At 36.8% G+C, this 20,236-nt stretch overlaps 1 protein-coding gene across 4 annotated transcripts in view; it reads right to left on the bottom strand.

Annotated features, from left to right (window-relative positions):
• Positions 1-9,367: 9,367 nt before the first annotated feature.
• Positions 9,368-20,236, bottom strand: part of LOC106875399 (sodium leak channel NALCN) — a 77,740-nt gene continuing 66,871 nt past the window's right edge. For all 4 annotated transcript variants that reach the window (XM_089337778.1, XM_089337780.1, XM_089337781.1 and 1 more), the window contains exons 32-40: positions 19,860-20,008; positions 18,894-18,987; positions 17,763-17,892; positions 16,682-16,797; positions 16,255-16,412; positions 14,138-14,288; positions 12,752-12,955; positions 12,375-12,477; positions 9,368-11,337 (exon numbers count right to left, since the gene is read on the bottom strand). In XM_089337778.1, the coding sequence (XP_089193904.1) occupies positions 11,174-11,337; positions 12,375-12,477; positions 12,752-12,955; positions 14,138-14,288; positions 16,255-16,412; positions 16,682-16,797; positions 17,763-17,892; positions 18,894-18,987; positions 19,860-20,008 (1,269 nt within the window). In that variant the 3' untranslated portion in view covers positions 9,368-11,173. The remainder of the gene's footprint in view (positions 11,338-12,374; positions 12,478-12,751; positions 12,956-14,137; positions 14,289-16,254; positions 16,413-16,681; positions 16,798-17,762; positions 17,893-18,893; positions 18,988-19,859; positions 20,009-20,236) is intronic.

Raw genomic sequence — 20,236 nt, 5'->3', positions numbered from 1 at the left:
GCAGTATAGAGAGCGGATGCAAATGAGGACGATGATGATGATATATATTATATGTTATACAGACAAAATGGTAACATCTTGAATGCAGTTTAGCCATGAAAACAGCAGAAGGATTGGATATTATTACCCTTATAAAACAGAAAAATGGTGTCACTATTGACAACTTTTTTCTGTCTTATAGGGGTAATAATACTTGATCCTTCTGCTTTCAAAATATTACCTTCTTGTCTGTATAATTTGATACACATTCAACGCTTCTAAAAACAAAATAAAAGTTTGCTTATTTATGTGTGTGTGTGTATACACACACATAGACATGGTCTGGTAGAAGAAAGAGTGTAAACATATATGGTCACACAGTTACGTCCATGCACCATTCAAGAAGCAGTTCCAAAAAGAAATAACTTCAGGCCCAAAGTATAGATGCCAGCACAGAATCTACACTCTGTATTGAGTACCTATGGACACACAGACATATTCATGTGTGAAAAGAGATGTACAATAGTCACTTGGCAGCCACTCCTGTCACACAGCTATTATACAATAAAAACAGAGAAACATTGTAAAGTGAATAGTAAATACTAATGGTAGCATGTCAACAAATGGAGAGGACATAAAACTGTTTATATAAGGAGTCAGAAAGAGAAAGTTTTTTTGCTAAATAAAACGAAGAGTAAAACTGAGCAACAGTTAGGGCAGGAACAACCAGACACCACAACCTCGCAGAGCTACTTAAGTTACTCAACAAAGTAGACTACAAAGCAATTAAGACTGGGAAAGATACCAAATAAGATTCCATTAACTGATTTTTGCATCCCAAATAGCTTTGTTTACCTCTGTAAAGGAATAGGATATGAAGTACAAGTGGAACAATAGTTCAACTAATGAATGCTTTCAACTAGGCCTGGGCAATCTTTTTCAAGAAATAGGCCACACAGTATGTCATCACACTGCTAAAAAAATTCAACATAGCCTTTTGTTGGCACACCATTCAGAAAGTCCCGCATGCAGGCCACAGTTTATCTATGACTGCTTTAAATGATGAAAAAATTATAGAAAGATTTTTAAGGAAATACTCAAAACAGCTATCGATTTCAACAGACCTAAGGAAGTAAATGAACTAGTGATGTTGATTTCGGTGACGGAATCAAGAGCAACAAACAAATATGTCTCGTCACCTATTCTTGAAGTTATTATGGGAAGTAAAGGATGTGTCTATAAATTGTCCAATCCTTTCTGAAAGAAGGACCAATTTGCTTAATCTAAATACCATGTGCACATTTGAAGGAACCAATGCTCATCTTCAGCCCCAAGATGCACCTTGTGTTTACCAGATTTTATCACGACCAACTTTAAGAGATCAGTAAAGAATTCAATCCACTTCTTAAGGATGTTCTTCTCTATGAAGAGAGAACCCCAGCCGAGTTCTTAATGGCAGGTGTGGAAGAGGGTCTTTCGTTACAAAGTCAGTTAATGGTCTGTCAGAATACTTTATTGGTCAATCTAAGGTGATAGCCCAGCTTGACCCTTAGGGTCCTCCTATGACTTAGCTTTGGATGTTATTTATTATCTCTGCAACTTTTCTCGCCTCAGTGTACCATTTGTGCAAAAGGGGGGGGGGGGACTTGTTTCCAGGCCTCCTTCTCTGCTCAGATGGCATTTTTACCTTCCAGGTTACACCAAGGGGTTCCTTTGCCACTTGGCACCACACCAAGCTGCTGTCATCTACAGCATTTTACAGTCACAGAAGAAACTACCAAACAAAACAATCTCCACTGTTTCAACATCTTCAGTTTGTTCAGGAAGGTCTCTGAATTTGGATGTAATAGTGACTGAATATTTGTTTCTGATCCCATCATTCCTGTAGGTTGCACTGGACTTGACCAGTTTTGTGAATTCTCCCGACTGTAGATAGTCTCAGGCTGCAGACTATCAGGTGGTGATGAGTTGTTAGCTCTACTCCTCTCTTTACATGAACATCTAGCACAGAATCAAAGAGGCCAGAGACAATGACAAAATCTACCAGTGAACTCTGTCCCAAAGTATCCCTATACCAGACATACTTATGAATATATCCCTGTGCTGGAAGAATATGTTCATAATGGAGAGAGAGTCCATATCAAGCACAGAAGTCTAGTGAAGGCCTCTCCATTTGCAGTGAAGTCTCCTTGTAAGAGAAATGACTTGGTTTTAGCAACCTTGAAAAGAGAGGATTCTTTAAGCCAAGCTAATCAGCAGGAAGCCTAGAGGTAGACCAAGAATGAGAAGGTTGGATAATATCCATTGCCTCAGTTGGTTGTGCTGGGGAATCCAGCCAGAAAATCTAATGATGGTTGCTTCTGATAGGACCCTATGGAAGAAATGTCTGAGGATTCTACCCCATAATAGTGGGCAGAGAAGATGGAAGGATGGAATACTAATCTGAAAGATGTGTCATTCATATCCAATTCCCTTTTTTTTTTGCTAACAAGAACCGAATCCAATTCAATCTTGCAAGACATTAACGCTAAAGGGAAAGAAGTTCTTACTGGGAAAACAGATCTCCTGAGCATAAAGTTGTGAAATAAATTGAAGAGATTTTCAACTTTAGATTTGGTGGTAGACGAACTATTTGTTGAGAGCTCTGGGGCAGCATATGTAAAGTTATTTTTTCTTAACAATAATGATACGTATGTCAATAAGTGAAGATGATCTAATTACTTATACAAGGAGTCAGAGAGAGAGAGAGAAAATTTGGTGCAACAGTTAGGGTGGGAACAACCAAATGTCAGAACCCCTAAGTGCCTGTTAAGCCAGAGAACATGGCTGAACCAAGATGGGAACTGTATCTCAATCAAAGTGTTATATTCTTTTAAATCAAATGTAAATCAAGTACAACAGTAACAAGAATTATTTGATGTTTTGAACCAATTACAAAGCCCCTACCAAGTCACTCAAACTGCTAGAAACAGCAGCCAAATCACATCTCTTAAAAAAGGAAGGACATATTGGACATTGTAATCATAGATACCCCTAAAAAGACAGTGTGGTCATGGCTGGAAAGCCATGGTAATTATAAGTGTGCTCAATCAGGGCTGACCAGAGGCTAAACATTAACAACAATACAACTACATGCTTCATATTTAGAAAAGGCACCACTGTGATAGACTTCAAATAATAACAATAATAATTTAACTTTGGCACAAAACTTCAATTTTAGGGAGTACTAGTCAATTGAATCAACCCTAGTATATACCAAGTGTTTACTTCATTGACCAAGGAAAGATGAAATCAACAGGTAACCCCAGTGAGCAACAGCAGCAGCAACAACAACAATAATAATGATCCTTTCTTACATAGATACAAGGCCAGGAATTTTTTGCTTGGAATGGGGTGCAGTTGATGATATTGACCTACTCTTCCAGACCCCATTGGTACTTTCTTTTATCAATCCTGGAAGGATACTGCAAAGTGTTTTGTCTGTCAGTTCACCAGCATAATAGAAGCAACAATAATTGCTTGTAACATTAGTACAAGGGCAGAAAGTTTGGGGAAGGTTATAGTCAATTAGATCAACTCCAGTACTTAACTGGTACTTTATAATAACAATGATTTCTAATACAGGAAGAAAAATAATATATTTTTGGTTGGGGAGGTTCAGTGCTAGATTAGTATTTATTTTTGTTCAGCCCAGAAGGATGAAACGCTAAGCAGCATCCAGTCAAATTGGAACTTGGAACATAAAGGGGTATAATTACGTTCAACTGGACATTTTGTCCAGTGCTCCACTGATTATGCACACGCACACAATACCATAATACTACTACTAATAATAATTATTTCTAACACAGGCACAAGGCCTGAAATTTTTGGGGAAGGAATAGCTGATTGCATTGGCCTCAATACTTTATCAACCTCAGAGGAATAAAAGGTTGAGTTTTTCATGGCAAGCTGTAAACTCAGGACATAGAGAGCTAGAAAAAATATTGCACAACATTTTTCTGACACACTTGAAATTCTGCTGACGCATCACCATAATAATTATCAGCAACAATGATGATGATGATGATAATAATAATAATAATAATAATGATTTCTAACATAAAAAAGGAAGGGCATCTAACTGTAAACAACATGCCAAAAATGTAATGTATGACTGGCATGTGGATTGGGAAAGCTACATTGCCAGCTATCTAGGAGGGAAGAAACACCAAATAAAAACTCACACAGGTTTGAGAGGAACCTTTAGTTCTCCCCACATGGAGCAATCTCTCTGTTGTCAGTAGCATGATAAAATGCATTGATTCTGCACTGCAGGGCATAAACAACTGTTGACCAGTTTTCTGTTGCTGTATGTGCACGGTAACATGGCCCATGATGACTTGTCTAACCCATGCCAACAAGAAAAATAAGATATAATTAAAAAGCCCCACCCCATCTTTTATTTTTCTGTGGTGGGAGGCTACAGATTTAATCACATCATCCAAATAATTTCAAATTTTGCTACAAGGGAAAGATGTGGTGGATTAGATTAACAGCAGTAGTTGATTAGTCCTTAATTTATTGACTTTGGAGGAACAGAAAGTAAACTAGACTTTGGTGGGATTTGAACTCAATGGAAGAAGTTGCTTTCTAAACTGTATTTCTATGACAACAAGGTTGGAGACATAGTATGATTGTGTATAATGTGTAGAGGAGGATGGAGGTAATGTGATGTGAAGAAGAGAATGCAAGTGAGACAAGGGTGAGACAGAGAAATGCTGGCAGCTGTTGTTTTGGTGAGGGTGTTTTGTGAACTGTTGTTAAGCAATAAGCAGTTAGATGTCTTCGTGTCAGAGGAGGGGTGACTAGGGGTTCTATAAATACACATTATTAAACAAGAACCGGAGTTAAAAAATGAGAGAAGTCTATAAATATACATTATCTTAAAAGAAGGGAAGGGAATTAAAGTGAGATGGTTGGTATTAAGAGTAAAAAAATATTCAGATCTGTAATACTTCTGCCCTTCAACCAGCAGTCTCAACACAACCTTCTTTAAGCCAACAAGGAAACCTCTTTGAGGTTATTCAGTCTGCTAGAAATAACCAAATTTCCTTCATAGAGTCATGTTGGATAATCTGGTATTGGGTTCTCTGCACACAGGAAAAATACAAGATGGTCATGGTTGGAATACTTCTGACTCTCTCACCATTGAGTCAATCGAACATTCGAGGATGTGAGTGTTGGTGGAAGAGACAGAAAAAAAGGCAGTGACTCCAGCACTTGACTGGTGCTTGTTTCACTGGAGTAGACAGGAGCAACATGAAATGAAGCACCTTGCATAAGGACATAACATATTGTGTGGTCCAGGTATCAAACTCATTAGCTTATAAGCATGAGCCAATACATTAACCATGTACCTTCACTGCAGCATGTTACCATGACATCTGTTACTATGATACCTGTTAATGCGATCTGTTACTATAACACTTGTTTATGTGACATGCATTACTTTAACACCTATTACTGTGATACTTATTATTATGATAGCTGTCATTATAACAATGTGATAATTGAATGTAGGTTTTAGGCATCAAAACATTGAATTCATACTCCATTATTTAACCAAAACAGTGTCAAAAGGTCTCTCGGGGTTTGACAGATACACTCAATAATTGATTAGATGAGATCAGTCTTCATAATGAACAATTGCATACATCAATGATAAAAAAACAAAAATCTATCCATATAAGACATCCTTTCCAACACCACACACACACTCATGTGTGTGCACACATGCATACACAGCTAAATCAAAATTTGACAGTTATAAAATAAATGTAAAGAAATAAGTATAAAGTAATATAAATGATGGAGTCCCTCTCCTGCAGCACACCCTTGTATAGCGAATGGTGAGAGAGAGAGATAATCTTTTTGGTGCTGTTGGCCACAAAATTGCATCGAGTACACTCTGTAAATTGGTTGGTGATAGGAAGGACATCAAACTATAGAAACCAAGCCAAATAATATATACAAACCCAAGTCTATGAGAGCAGCAGCTTGTAATAAGAAACGACTTAGATCACAATGCTCCTTCTAACCCATGGAAAGCAGATAGAAAATGATGATGGATGATAAACATTAAGTTGCTGTTAAACATACATAAAGTTATTTAGATAATAATAATAAAGTAGTATACCTTCATAGATCTTCTTGATAGCAACTTTCCAATTTCAGTGGAAGATGATAAAACAGTTTAATATCTGTTAGATTTTCCTCTTCACATAATTGAAACCATTGGTCAAAAATCGGAGGTTATTCATGCAATGCAGAAAAAATCTTTGGTAAATACAAAAAATCTTCTGAAATTCACTGAGGCTTAATTTGGGGGTTACTCAGTCTGCTAAAAAAAATCTCCTACTTGTTGGAAACTGGATTCTGTCGCTCATGCATTTAAGAATGAGACCATAACACAGCCCAACAAAGGCTTGAGATAACTTTGGGATAATCACCAGAAGAAAATCATTGCTGCTACATTGTAGATTTTCTCTGTTCCCTATTAATTACAATATCAGTTCCATATAAGAATGAACACTGATTGATTGTGACAGATACTGAGACAGAATAAACCAGGATTTTTATATGGTATTAGCCAATCTGTAAACTGTGTATACCAAACCTCTTATCATGTTAGAATAGTTATCTGTGCTGTGTGAGAAGGCCTAATGCTATTGAAGTTTTCTGTGAATAATATCACTAAAGCTGTTAGATGACTGTTTGTCATCTTTGAGTATTTTAACATTGGGACACATCTATACAAATGTGTTTCTTTACTGCCACTGTTACTGATCACAGGATATCCACATGTATCACTGACATCATTAAATCAACTCATAACCACTTTTTATCTTCATCAATTGTAATTAACTTAAAAGCGATTGAGAAGGTCACATCTTACCAACTCAGGAGCAAAGTCAATTGGAAAAAAGAAAAAGTGAGTGGGGAAAATTTAATTGACTGCATCTGTTTTAGTATATTACTGCTTAATATTTTATCGGGTTTAGGAAGAAAAAAGATAATGGTTAACGCCAATGAGATTAAAACTTGCATTCATTTACCAGCCCAGTATGTTTTAGACTATCTTTTGGAATCTTATCCTGTAATATTGATTTCATATTTTGGCACAATGCTAGCAATTTCGGGGAGGGGTGAAGTTGATTACATCAACCCAGAAAGGATGAAAAGCAAGGTTGACCTATTAGTGATTCTAATAGTCTGGTATGAAAACCAAGTAGGTCTGATGATCTCAACATGCTATATGTCAATCATAAGCCACTAACAATCACTTCTCCCTTTTTTTAAAAATAATCTTAACCAATTATGAATTGTAGAAGATATATCTTGTTCTCATTGAAAGAGATCATCACATAATATATATTATTCATTTATTTGTCTAATGTCTGCTTTTTCATGCTAGCATGGCTTAGAAAGAGAAGGGGTTTGAGGCAGGAGTTTCAGGGCAGGATGCTCTTCTTGTTGCTAACTCATCTATTTTGCAAATAAAGTAATTCTAATTTTAGAGGAATTTGAAAGAACATAACGAACAGACGAGTTGTTGACAGGAAATGTCCACAAAACACCACCAGTTCTAGCAGAGTCACAAAGGCTGAAATCACAAGTAGCTGGTCACTGTCTGTAGCTGTAGTTCAGACACACACACACACACACACACACAGAACAAACTCACAGATGTTAAAACAAATATACATAATGGATTTCCCTCAGTTTCTGTGTACCAAATTCCCTCATACAACATTGATCACCCTAGGGTTACAAAAGAGGACACCTGCCCAAAGTGATCTGCCATCAGAATGAACACAATGTACATCACTTGGTTGAGAAACAAACTTCTTAATCACACTGCTATGTCAGTGCCTATATATATGTATGTGTGTGTGTGTGTATACATACACACATGTAAGTATATGTATACATATACAGGTATGCATCTGGATGCAATGTTTTAGTGTAAGTTTATATGTATATATTACATAAATGTGTGTTGGGTAAATATTGGTAGTTAAATGCACTAAACATATAGTTAGATAGGATAAATGCTTTCCTCAGGCAAGAATGGTTTGACATATCAAAACAGAGGCGAGATATAGAACTGAATACTGCAGAGAACAACATGTTTTTAAACGTTAAAACAAAGTTTCTGATTAATCAAATAACACAGTTATCTTCCCCTTTCTCTCTTTGTCACACACACACTTGCACCTAAGCTGCATGACTGAGATGATAAATGAACAGCTGAAAACTAGCAGGACATAAAAATGGCAGTCAACATGAAATAGACTGATATATATATATATATATGTGTGTGTGTATATATATATATATATATATATATATATATAATGTGTCACTCTCTGACTTACATTAACCCCTGATAATTATTCTTTCCCTTTCCTTTTCTATCGTTCCCTTCCTTAACACTGTCTCTGATAGTTTCTCTCCTAGCAACCGTTGACAAAATAAAAACAAACCTGTTCCTTTCATCATACTTTAACATCTCAACACCCTTTCTCCTGGTCTGTCATGGGAGATTGCAAGGTACCAGGTGACCTCACTATTGCCAGAGCCACACATACACACACAAAGTGCACAATTGAATCTGAAAAGTAGTTGGCATTTGGAAGGGCTTTCAGCCATAGAGACTATGCTAAAACTGAGACAATGGAGCAAGAGAGTGGGCGCCGACCCGTTGGATTCTGTCAAACCGTCCAACCCATGCCAGCATGGAAAGTGGACGTAAAATGATGATGATGATGATGATGATGTGTTATGTATAGCCATAGAAAGAAAAAGTTTGAATTCAACTGATACCCTGATTCTTTACTAATGGAAGAATGACCTAACGAGGGGAGCTGATATAATCTCTATCAAATCACACCCTACCATCTAAAAAAATGGCAGTATACTTGAGATAATGTATCTTACTCTTGGACAAAAAAAAAAAAAAAATAATGGGACGGTCACAGTAGGAACAACTCTGATTATAAATCTGCTGATTCAGAGCTGACTTGGAGCTTAACAACAAGAAATGGAAAATTGTAACAAATAAAATACCTAGAAAGATGTAAGATTTCTATTATTTGCTCCTATTATAATGCAACATTTACTAGTTTATAATGTAAGATTTACTATAGAATAGGAATGGAGTGAAACATCAAACGTTCACAGTTATCCGTCAACGTAAGAACTCTAAAGGTGAAGAACAGAAGTAACACAGATTTAGATGATGGATTCTGAGGTTCTGATGACCACTTGGCCATAGCATTGATGATGATGATGAGGAGGAGGAGGATGATGATGATGATGATAACAGCAACAATAACAATAATGGTTGTTGTGATAATAATAATAATATTAACAATGATGCTGCTGACTTCTTACATTGGGACGAAGCTGCACATTTTGTAGATAAAGATGGGAAGGAGGGTCATTTTTAGTGAAATGCTGCTAAGCATTCTCTCTGGCATGCTAATGAGGGCACAAAGCCTGAAATTTTGGGGGAAGGGGCTAGTCGATTAAATTGACCCCAGTACTTGACTGGTACTTATTTATTGACCCTGAAAGGATGAAAAGTAAGGTTGAACCAGGTACCCATTTTTTTGCTCCTCCCCAAGGGACACAGAAAGGTAAATTCAACCATGGCAGGATTCAACTCAGAATATAGAGAGACTTAATTAACCCTTTAGCATGAAAACTGGCCATATCCGGCCAAAATATTCTACTTGTTTTATGTTCAAACCGGACAGATCTGGTCTCTCATATCTACCTTATGATGTCATTCTAAAAATAATCAATCACATCATCAAAATATCAAAGCTATGAGATAATCTAAGATTAATTCAAAACAACATATTTGACAGAGTAATCTGAATGCTAAAGACTTCATTTTAGTTTGTTAACATTTCTGCCAAATCAATAATAATAATAATAATCCATCCCTCTATAGGCACAAGGCCTGAAATTTTTGGGGGAGGGGGTTAGTCGATTACATTGAGCCCAGTGCTCAATTGCAACTTATTTCATCGATCCCAAAAGGATGAAAGTCAAAGTCAACCTCTGTGGAATTTGAACTCAGATGGATGAAATGCTGCTAAGCATTTTGTCTAGCATGCTAATGAGGCACAAAGCCTGATATTTTGGGGGAAGGGGCTAGTCAATTAGACTTACCCCAGTACTTGACTGGTACTTTATTTATTGATTCTGAAAGGATGGAAAATAAGGTTGAACTTGGTGGGATTTGAACTCAGAACATAAAGAAGCAGGAACAAATACTGCAACATATCTTCTTAGATGCTCCAATCCACTGCCCTCATTCAATAACAACAACAACAACAACAGCATGATTATTGTATGAACAGTCCTAATCACAGCGAGACATAAGCACAGCAAGGTGGGAAGACGGGCATAAAAGTAAAGAGAACATGAAACAACCTCCAAACACATTAAATAATCAAGGAAGCATTCTGTTAGGGATGGGGAAGGGGGAAGACGGTGGGGGTGGGGGGGGGTTTGGAACAGAAAGTGGGGGATCCTTTGTTGTTCTTTTTCTTGAGATTTTCCCTCCCTCCCTCACTTTTTCTCTTCCTCTTTCTCTCTCTCTCACACACACACTCTCTCTCTTGCTTGCTTTCTATTTAATATTTTTTTTTTGGTTTCTTTTGCACATGTTTCCTTAAAAAAGTTATAAAAATATTGGTCTTTTTTTTATCAGGGAATAAAAAAATTTAACCAGGATTCACTCCTTTTGAATTGAAAATTTTCAGGTCCCTCTAGTAACCAGCTTTGGGCTGTGCTATAGATGTTCTTTAAGTCGTACTGGACAGCCAGTTACTAATAGAGACAGCAGCAAAAAAAAAAAAAAAAAAAAGAAAACGAACAAAAAAAAGAAAAACTCAACAGTAATCTGCTGCTGCCTGTCACACCTGCCAATCATATAAATAGTCTTTTCTTTCATGCAATTCAGAAACACACAAGTGACAGAGTGAATTCCTGGTCGTCGGTTCAAGCCATACTTTGGTAATAAAAAAAAAAAAAAAAAACGAAACGAAAAAAAACAACCAACCGCACAAAGATATTGTCAATTAATCTTCTGTGTGTATGTGTGCGTGTGTATGTGTATGTGTGTATTCATGTGTTTTTAGTCTAAGTCTGAATCACTGGAGACGTTACACTGTTCTTTCCACCAACCACTAACACTGGAGTCTACACTTCGGCCACGTAAAATGTAGTCAGGCACTCTTTCCTGAGCAGTTTTGATGGTTATACTTTCACCCTCTGCTACGTTGGGAAGGCTTTTGACACCTGTAAATTAGAAAGAGATAAAGTAAGACTGCATCAACACATTAAAGAGGTTTCAAACAACAACAACAACAAATATATTGAGCCAACAAGAGAGCCTCTCTCTGTCAGAGGATTCCCAACATGAAGTGGGGTGCAGGATGGCATTCTAGGGTGTATGACAAAGAGAGGAAAGTATATTTCCTTCATTAATATTGTTGTGGTGTGATGGCTTGCATGCAGCAACAATCCTGAGAGCTATGCCAGCAATTGAAAGAAGAAAAAAATAGTTCTTAGAAAACTGACTTCCTCATCTTCAAATACAATATAACTTTCAAAGGTGGAGGTAATCGAATTAATCTAGCATTTTCAAGGGGTTCAAGAGTATAGAAAAGGCCAAGAACCACTTGCTCTGCGTGGTTACTTGACTTGCTGGAATCAGAAGACAAATACCTCTCAAATCACACCCTACTTTCTTTAAAAAGAAAGAACGTGTTGGATAAACAGGTCTTAGACACATACATATATCCTGCATGCATACATGTGTTTGTTTCTGTGTGTGTAGTAAATGGTCGTGAAGTAGGAGATGTGGTCCAGGTGGACAGTTTCATGGACACAGTTCCCTATATTCATATCGTTGCACTGCATGACTGCTACTTAATGCTTGTATTAAAAGCCATGGACTTCATACCTTACTGGATAAGGCAACAAGTGTACTGTCCCCAGTAAAACAATATAGTGTCACAGGTTTGAAATGGAAACATAGCAACGCACAGAGGGGTATGTGAAATATTGGCTTCAAATTTTGGCACAAGGCCAGCAAATATAGAGAGGGTAAGTTGATTACATCAACCCCAGTGTTTAACTGGTACTTTATTTTATCGACCCTGACAAGACGAAAGGCAAAGTCAACCCCAGTAACATTTGAACTCAGAATGTAAAGTCAAAAGAAATGCCACTAAGCATTTTCCCACAGCACAGCAATGATTCTGCTAACTCCCTGCGTTAACATGTGAGATATTAATTAACCTATGAAAGGAATTGTTAATTTGCTTAGTTACCTGCTGCCATGCTCCTCTTTTTTGAACCACCTCTTTCCTTCTCCGAATGGATGACAGCACTATCACTGAGGGCAGGAACCAGAAGCTTTCGACTAGGAGGGCCCTGAACAATAACAAGAACAGAATGATTTATTTTGCAGTTATAACAACAAAACAGTACACTTATATTATACACATATATATGTGATTAAGATTTATCCTCCCCACTTTGGATAAATATGGTAGCCTGCACTTATTTATATGTTTTCATGCAGAAGACACCCTTAGGAATTTTTGGTAATAATACACTTTTGCACAACAAGAGAACTCATATCATGCAAGTTCTATAAAGTGTTCTGTATATTGAAATCAAGGCTGAAACTGATACAACTGCCTACCTTACTCTGAGTTATCGATCCCTGGGTTGTCAAAATTGGATTACGAAGCTCAACTTGACCTTTCTTTCGACACCGCGTCACTGCTGGCACATTCTCTTCTTTGCTCTCTTCACTGCTTTCCACTGCACTTGATACCAGCTCGGCTACAGGGAAGAGGGGGTCATTCATAGCACGTAATTTGGGGATGATGTTCGAATGTTCTTTCTGGAATGGATAAGAATATAGTTTATGAAAGAAGTGAATAAAAACACTAAAATTAAAACTGTATTACAATTCAAAAATTGATTAAAAGAAAGAGGCAGAGATATCGTACTTTTACAGAGAAATTTTGTCTTTTGCACCAAAGTTTTTTCCCCTGACGACAGAGATTAATGTTTTTCAACTATAATTCAAAATATGAACGACCACCATTAAAGCCAACAAGAGTGGACACTCATCAGCTTTAATAGCAAGATGTCATTCATATATGGTTACAAACACACATACATACATAAACACACGCATGCGTGCATGTGCACACACACACACACACACACACACCGTGGTAGGAATAGGCATGGCTGTGTGGATAAGAAATTTCTTTCGCAAACAAATGGTTTTGGGTTTGAGTTCAGTCCCACTGCATGGCACCTTGAGCAGATAGAGGTCTTCTACTAGAGCCTGTGTTAACCAATGTAAATGAATATGGCAAATGAATTCCCAGCCACATGGTTCCGGGTTCAGTCCTGAAATTCACATCAGTCTTAAGAATTCTTGATTCACATTTTTCGGACGATTCAGGTCCCTGTCAGTATATATGTTTGCATTCATGTGCGTCAACCACAGCATTAGAGCATTTTAACTCTTATTTCTAGCAATATAGGTGTTTCTAACACCCTAGTTACATTTAGTGACAATTATAATTCTCCTGTTTGGTGAAAACTTGCAAACTGCTGTTTATATTAATTTTATATTAATTTTATATATATATATATATATATATCTCATCGTGACTTTGTGTCTGTGTTTGCACTCATGCTGGTACCACATAAATGCATCTGTGCCAGTTGTACATAAAAAGCACCCAGCACACACTGTAAAGTGGTTGGCATTAGGAAGGGCATCTGGCTGTAGAAATTGTCAAACTATCCAACCCATGCTAGCATGGAAAACTGATGTTAAACAATGATGAGGACTTCAAAATTTTGAGGAAATGTAAGAAAATACCTTGCAGATTCATTTCAAACATGACAACATTATGTAAACAGATACAAAACACCTGAGTAAACATGTAAAAATTCAGGTAAATATTTAAAACCCTAGTACAAATGCATTCCAAACTTTCAATAAACACAAACATATGGTATAAACACGTGAAAAATAAAAAAACAGAATCCATTAACTTACTGCTCGTATTCTTTTTAAACATTTATCTAACCAATTACGGATGGTTAACTTAGCAACTTCTTCTTCTATAGTATATTCCAGTTCTTCTCGGTTAAGTAATTCTTCAAGCTGTAGACTTTTCCGGATGTCCATTGAACGATATGACAACATGCTGTTTAAAATACACAAACACACAGTTGTACCAACAGATATATTAGGTGTCTTGTCTGGTTAAAGATAAGTAGGTGTTAATCAACAGGGTTTGCACCAAATAGCATATGAAGGCAGCAACTACAGATGATGATATAGTCACATCACAAAATGGCTACTGTATAGTGAAAGTGTGGTTAAGGGGCTTTGCATGTGTGTGTGTGTGTTTGTTATATATATTCACTCCAGATTAGATTTGAAATGCAGTATACATAAATTTATACGTAAACCCTTTTTATAACATAATTTCTGTATGTCACCTTAGTGTTGTGCACTAATAACAGTGTGATACTATGGAATGGGATAAGGCACCAACTGTCTCCACTTGCTGTCTTCCCAAATACTCTGCCAACAATTGTAGCCAAAACAACTTTCAACGAACTTTAACAACTTCTCATAATTTCCTGTGACCCACGAACTCACAAACGGCACCTTTTGACTTCCTGCAATTTCTCATCTCTCGTTCTCAGTCAAACATGCTGCTGCTTATATGAGTTTGGCTAGTCCATTTTCACAGGGGTGTCATGATTATCACCATAATAACCCTTTAGCATTTAAATCGACAACACCTGGTCAAAATAATTTACATGTTTTATGTTCAAATTGGCCAAATCCAGCCTCTCAAACATACCCTACAATGTCATTCTAAAAACAAACAATCCCATCATCAAAATCTTGAAGCTACAAGATAATGTATGATTAATTCAAAATAATGGGAATAAAAAAGCAGAGTAATCTGAATGCTAAAGGGTTGAAGAAGAGGTTAATAGTTTTGAAAATTAGCATCTCATTAATTATCCTAGCATGTCAAACTGGATCAGTTCATATTCTAAGTTACTCTACTCCTAAACATGTCAGAAAGACCTTGTCTTGCACAAAACATTTTTTGGCATGGCTTCTGTGGCTGTATTTTATCATGCCACCAGCATTAATGAGATTGCCTTGTGCCCTACAAGGCTAAAAAGCCATCCTTGCTCTACAGTGTCTCTGTTCATTTAATGCAGGGGTTCTCAAGCATTTTTTGCTTATGGACCCTTTTCATTCCTATTCTACTTTACTGGATCCTAATAATCATTCAATGCTTAAAAACAGTCCCATTATACGTTTATAGTTAAATACTATCAGGAATTATATTAAAAAAAAAAAAAACTGTTAAAATATTTTGTGTATTGCAGAAGTTTAACCGATTTCTCGCACATAAATTTTAACAGTAACATCTCATGTGGACCCCGGTTGAGCACTGATGTAAGACTTCATTATCATCATCATCATCGTTGTTATCATCTAATGTTCATATTCTATGCTAGCATGGGTTGGCCAGTTCAACAGGATCTGACTAGCTTGAGGGTTAAATTGGTCTGCAATTTCTGCTTTGGCAAGGTTTTTATGGCTGGATGCCCTCCCTAGTTCTAACCACTTTACAAAGTATACTGGGTTGCTTATTTCATGGTACCAGCACTAGGGAGGTCTCTAAGTAACTTGCAAGGCAAGACACCTAGACAATGTGTGGTTGGGGGTAGTATTGAGAGAAGTAGCTTTGTGCTAAATTAGGAAAGAGGGACAGAAGCAGGTGTCTTGCTATAGAGGAAAGACGGTAATAATGAAGTATTAAAAGGAATATCCTCAAGGTAGAAGGTGGATAGAGTATAGGGGCAGAGAACTGAAGGTGGCCGGTTGGGTAGGCAGGTTTGCAATAAGTGTGTGTTTGTGTGTGTGTGTGTACATTTGTGTGTGCATACATGCATACATATACATGAATGCAGACTTACATCTCATAGCACAAACTTACATCGCAGAGGCCACCAACAATATTTGATCTGTTGACTAAAATTTCCAGTTGAAGGGTGGAATAAAAAAAATTCTCAAAATTCACATTGTGGAATAATGAAGATTCATTAAAAAGTCAATAGACTTTACATCTAACATACCTGAGTACATCGTGGAATGTAACATCGCCTCCATTGTAAAGTTTTTCAATCTCGTAACACATATGTTTAAACAGTAGACGGTCTTTTTCTAAATCTACTTCAAGTCGACCTCGTAAAAGACGTAACAAGAACTTCACTCTTCTGGCAGGTATGACACCCTGAAGTGCAAAGATATCAGATGGAATAAATATACAGACATCAAACAGAGAAAAATATATGGGTTCATTACTTTGGGAAATTTATCAACATTTGAATGTTGTTATTATTATTAGTAGTAGAAGTACTACTACTATTGCCGCTGCTGCTGCCACCGCCACCACCATCACCAAGGTGACTAGCTGGCAGAACAGTTAGGATATCGAAAGGCTCAAAGGACCAAAACCCAGCAGGTAAAAGAATGATCTAATCACCAGCATTAACGACTTACCTTTCGGTTGATATCTACTAAATTCCAGGTGTTCTGAAACTGTCGGATGTCGTTATAACTGAGTAAAGCATCTTCCTCGTTTGAATAAAATAATGAAAAATTCTCCATAATAATAGCTGTGAAAAGGAAATGTTAAACTGAAATAAATATCTTTCCCAGGAAACATGGATGGATAGTGTGCAATTTTCAAAAAAAGCTAAAATGGACAGATGGAAAATGTGCACTGTTAAAGATAGACGAAAATGAGTATAAAAACTGAAATATATTTAAAAACAAAACTGGTTTCTTTTTCTCATATATCGTTTTAATATGCTCAACCCAGAATACTGAACCAACAACTATTCTCCCTCCACACTACATCTCTCACCCTCCTCATGCATTATGCTTGCCTATCCTCCTCCTCACTCACTCCTGCAACTTACCTAATATTATCCCTCTCTCTTCCTCCTCCTCCTCTTCTCTACTGTTTCATCATTACTATTCTGCTGCTTAACACTGTCAGTCATCTTCTACTCTCTGACCCATTGCTTTCTTGCTTCACTCAACCATTCCCACCTTCTCTTCTACAATGTCAGTAGTCACACACCTCCTCTACAGCAAGAAAGTTGTTCTGCTCTAGCTCCTTATTTACTCCTAACACAAAGTTATCCCGCCATTCGACATTGCAAACTACATGCTGTAAAGTACTTGACATTAGGAAGAGCATTTGGCCGTAGAAACCATGCCAAAGCTAACACTGGAACAAGATGGACCCAACAGATCCAATGCTAGCATGGAACATGGATGTTATATGATGATGGTGATCTAGAGAGTGAGATGGATAAAGTCATAATAATATTGGTTTGTTGAGTGTCTAGAACAAGATTGTAACTAATATTACAGAATTAACATACCTGAACTCAAATATTATAAAGTCTAAAGCTGCTACAGATTTGCCATAGTTTCCTGTTCATCTCTTACTTTGAAATGAGATTTAGCAGTAATAATGGGAGATAGAGCAAAAACTAGTGTATTAACTATATAAAAGTAATACAAAAAAGGTAGACTACATATAATTCTGAATATATTCTTTTTCACTTACCAACCAATAAATTTAACACAATGTATGTAATGATGATGTAGAAAGAGCAAAAGTACATGAGGGAAGCAGTGAAATTTCCACAGTCGGTCTTCCAGCCATCCTGCTTAATGGAACAAAATGGAGGGCTGATCTGTTCAGGAACAAGGAACACAAAATTGACATGAATTAATATCGAAATATATGTTTCATTGAAATTTGAAAGAAAAATTATTCAACAAAAATTACTTTTGATCTAAAACAAAAGTTTCAGGAAAACTCTAAATATTTCTGTTTGGCAACACTTTCATAATGTTTATGAAAGTGTTGCATTGAAAAAGAAGAGGTAGTTTATCTCATTCAATATCACTGGCATCAGTTTTAAGTATGTTGCTGTTGATATGCAAGACCGCATTTTAGTAGATTTTATCTAATCACCTTAAATTGAAATATTCAAAATGTGGAGCATTAGGGTGAAAATGGTACCACTAGAAACTAGAGCACAATTAAAAAAATATGAAAGCCATACCAGGGCTCACTACACATTATCTACAAAATAGCTCTGCTAGGAACAGCTCCCATCTTGTGCAATATACTATCAGTTCTACAGAATAGCTCAAATAGAACAATTTTCATACACATCACACACACTATAAAACAAGCATCTAATAATCTAAAACAACACAACTTAAATAACATATACTATAAAGGCCCAATAAAATAGTGTAACTTATTACACAAACCACACACAATAGAATGCAGAAAAAGTCTTACATTCCTCCAATCCTCACAAGGATGAGAACATAATGCTGCACACATCTCAGGAACACAAAAGTGCACCAGGTGATACAAATATTCACATGAAACAAGCAAAGAGAAAAACAATCATAATTGTTTATAATTTAGATGTAAGGTCAGTAACTATGAAGGAAAAGGGTTAGTTGGTACCATTAATCCCACTACTTAACTGCTCCAAAAAGATGAAAGCAAAGTTGACTTCAGCAGGATTTAGACTCAGAATAGCAAAAAGCCATAAGTGAAAACTGCAAAACATTTTACCTGAGACTCTTAACAATTCTGCATGGTGATGGCAGCAGTGAACACAAATACTGGATGCTTGAATTCTAATTAGACAAAAAATACAGGTGGACTTACCATACAATCATGCATAATCTTGTTCCAGTCTTCACCAGTAACAATACGGAACAACAAAGCAATGGCATTTGGAGCTGTCTTGAAATTTGCATGTCTGAAGAGATAACAATGAAAAGAAGCTTACACAAAAATCTTAACGGCCACACATAATAGGTGTTATTTTATATACTCATTGTTATGCATAGACATTGTTACTGTTGTTATCTTTATGTTCATTTGTATCCACATTGGCATGGCCTGGCCTGGCCTGGACACATGGCTACCACAATGAAACAAGTGGGCCTTCTGCCCTGTATTCTGAGTTTTATGGCTAACAACTGTACCCACAATAGGACAGTCCTGGGATGGCCATAGTTCTGAAGGGTCATAAAGGCTTCCAAATTCCATGCTCACTCGTTCCATCTACATATTTTTTACTATTTGTCTGGGTAGCACTTTTGCCATATTGCTTTGCAAAAGCAACAAGCCAGGGGGTCCATATCACCTGCTCTACTCCTGACTGTAGCTTCTGTGTTACACTGCTCCATGGGGAACCAACAGATGCGTGGATGGTTCGTGCACAGATTCTACTGTTTACTGTCCCTGTCTTCAGTTGTGAAAGTCAGAAGAACTACCACCAGGCATTCTGTCCAATGCTTTAACAATTCTGTCAGATCACTGTCTTAATAATAACCATCGTCATCATCATCATTTAACACATGTTTTCCATGCTGGCATGGGTTGGATGGCTCGGCAGGAACTGGCAAGGTTAGGGACTGCATCAAGTTCCATAGACTTGGTTTCTTCAGCTGGATGCCCTTCCGAAAGCCACCCACTTTACAGAGTGCACTGGGTGCTTTTTATGCTGCACCAGCACCCACACCAATGCTTTTTATGTGACACTTTGGTTTTAGGATATAATAATAACAACAATAACAATAATGAACCAAAAAGTAAAATAAAAAAAATGTGTTCTGTTGTACCTACCTTCCCAAATTGTACCCATATTTAACATTGCCAAACAAGATGACACCAGCATAGGCATAGAACAGCATTAACAAAAACATTCCAGTGATGATGAAAAAGCTCTTTAAAACGGACATAACAACTGTCTGCATTAGCATGGTGAGGGTTGCCTGAAAGCACATCATCACATTTAGATTAAGTAATTAAGGAAACTATAAACTATATATAACATTTAACATTTTGTAAAACCAGTTAAACATTTTTGACAACAACAGCAATAAAACTATGGTTTGAGATTGTTTGCAAAGTTAAAAAGAAACTTTAGACTTCTAATTTTCTTGTAAGAGCATGAATGATAAAACGAATGTGATTCTGAGTGTGAATTTAAACCAAGACTA

This window comes from Octopus bimaculoides, chromosome 19 (genome assembly GCF_046866305.1).
Source record: "Octopus bimaculoides isolate indiv1 chromosome 19, ASM4686630v1, whole genome shotgun sequence".
NCBI classification, from domain to species: Eukaryota; Metazoa; Mollusca; class Cephalopoda; order Octopoda; family Octopodidae; genus Octopus; species Octopus bimaculoides.
The sequence above is the reverse complement of the archived record's forward strand: the minus strand, read 5'-3'. Positions and strand labels throughout refer to the sequence as shown.